Below are 1,761 nucleotides of genomic sequence, written 5' to 3' on the forward strand. Positions count from 1 at the left end.
TTGGTTAATTAATAAAGAAACTGCCTAGGCCCATTTGATAGGCCAACCCTTAGGTGGGTGGAGTAAACAGAACAGAATGCTGGGAGAAAGAAGCCGAGTCAGGAGTCGCCATGATTCTCCCACTCCAGACAGACGCAGGTTAAGATCTTTCTTGGTAAGCCAGCTCATGGTGCTACACAGAATATTAAAAATGGGTTACATCAATATGTAAGAGCTAGCCAATAAGAGGCTGGAACTAATGGGCCAGGCAGTGTTCAAAAGAATACAGTTTCTGTGTAATTATTTTGGGTAAAGCTAGCCGGGTGGCGGGAAGTGGCCCACCGCTCCTTCTACAGCCTGGGTGGAGGTGAACGAGAGGAAAAAATACAAGGTTAAGAGACACAGGAGCGCACCTGTGACATATGGGTGGTTCTGAGCCATAACTGGTGCTAGGGATTAACCAAGGGCCTCTGAGGCAATATATTAAAACTCATTACTGATTGGTTCATGCAATCCCAGCACTCAGGGACCTAAGCAGGAGGAGTGTCAAGGGTTTAAGATCAACCTGAGCTATGGAGAACTTCTCTCAAAAAAAAAAACAATGATATCTTTGGATCACAAACATTATTCATGTACCATTTTCCTAGTATTTTAGAAAATGAGTTAATTTTGACAGCATTAGAGTCCACTTAGAGTCAACACAACTCACACACCAAGTCAATGCAGAAAACAAAAAATTATTTTTGCTACTGATTGGTCTGAGTCGCAGGACAGACTCGGGAGCTGAACTGCGAGTCCCAAGCCAAATGTTACAACACTTTTATACAGGAAAACCCCAACAACATCTAAGCCAAGTTACGGTTGCATTTTTCTATGAGCCAGGATTCAGGGATAGGGGACTTTCTGAGGAACACTGATCTATGTGATAATAAATAACATTTTATAGCCAAAAAAAAACAACAACAACAACAAAAAACTTTTATCTTTTCTAGTGAGACTTTTAAGTGAAGCAGTAATAAAACAAAAAGGCAACAATTGTCACAAATAAAATAACATGATACTGGAAGAATCGTAATTGTTTCTCACTCTAGAAATTTATTGTGGTAATCCCACATCTCTTTTAGAGGCAAATTAATTAATTAATTAAACAAAAACCAACAAATAGTAAACAATTCCTTACCTTGTAAGATGGCAAAAAGCACAAAATTCCTTGGCTCACAGTCTGGCACACAGATAACAAAAGCATTCCCACTTCGTCCTGGAACTCAAATGTTTCGGTATGTTGGAAGGTAGCACAGAGATTCCGGCCCTTAGGGCCTGAGCCAACAGTACCAACCCAAACCTAGAAAGGAATATTTTAGTATTAGCGTTATGCCTAAATAAAGCAGGAAAATTAATATTTAGTTCGCAGTGATTTCAGGAAAAGATGACCAAACAAACTTAACAGAAATTTATTTGAACCTGGAAGCCTTTAATACTTTTAATTAATTGAATACAATTAGGCTGGTACCTATCTAAAAATCCTAACTCTTGAATACCACTGTAATCCTCACAGTAACTGCAAAGATACGACCATCAGCAACTCCAGTTCCAGGGGATCCCATACCCTCTTCCGTCCTCTGCAGGCACGTGGCATACTTACACATCCAGGCAAACACTCGCACACATAAACTTTTTTAAAAAAGTACATGTAGCCGGGCGGTGGTGGCGCACGCCTTTAATCCCAGCACTCGGGAGGCAGAGGCAGGCGGATCTCTGTGAGTTCGAGACCAGCCTGGTCTA

General features: G+C 40.9%; 1 protein-coding gene across 1 annotated transcript in view; it reads right to left on the bottom strand.

Annotated features, from left to right (window-relative positions):
- Nucleotides 1-1,761, bottom strand: part of Brip1 (BRCA1 interacting protein C-terminal helicase 1) — a 121,849-nt gene that overhangs the window by 55,758 nt on the left and 64,330 nt on the right. The window contains exon 13 of the mRNA XM_026780115.1: nt 1,160-1,321. Coding sequence (XP_026635916.1) covers nt 1,160-1,321 — 162 coding nt within the window. The remainder of the gene's footprint in view (nt 1-1,159; nt 1,322-1,761) is intronic.

Source organism: Microtus ochrogaster, chromosome 7 (genome assembly GCF_000317375.1).
Source record: "Microtus ochrogaster isolate Prairie Vole_2 chromosome 7, MicOch1.0, whole genome shotgun sequence".
Taxonomy (NCBI): Eukaryota; Metazoa; Chordata; class Mammalia; order Rodentia; family Cricetidae; genus Microtus; species Microtus ochrogaster.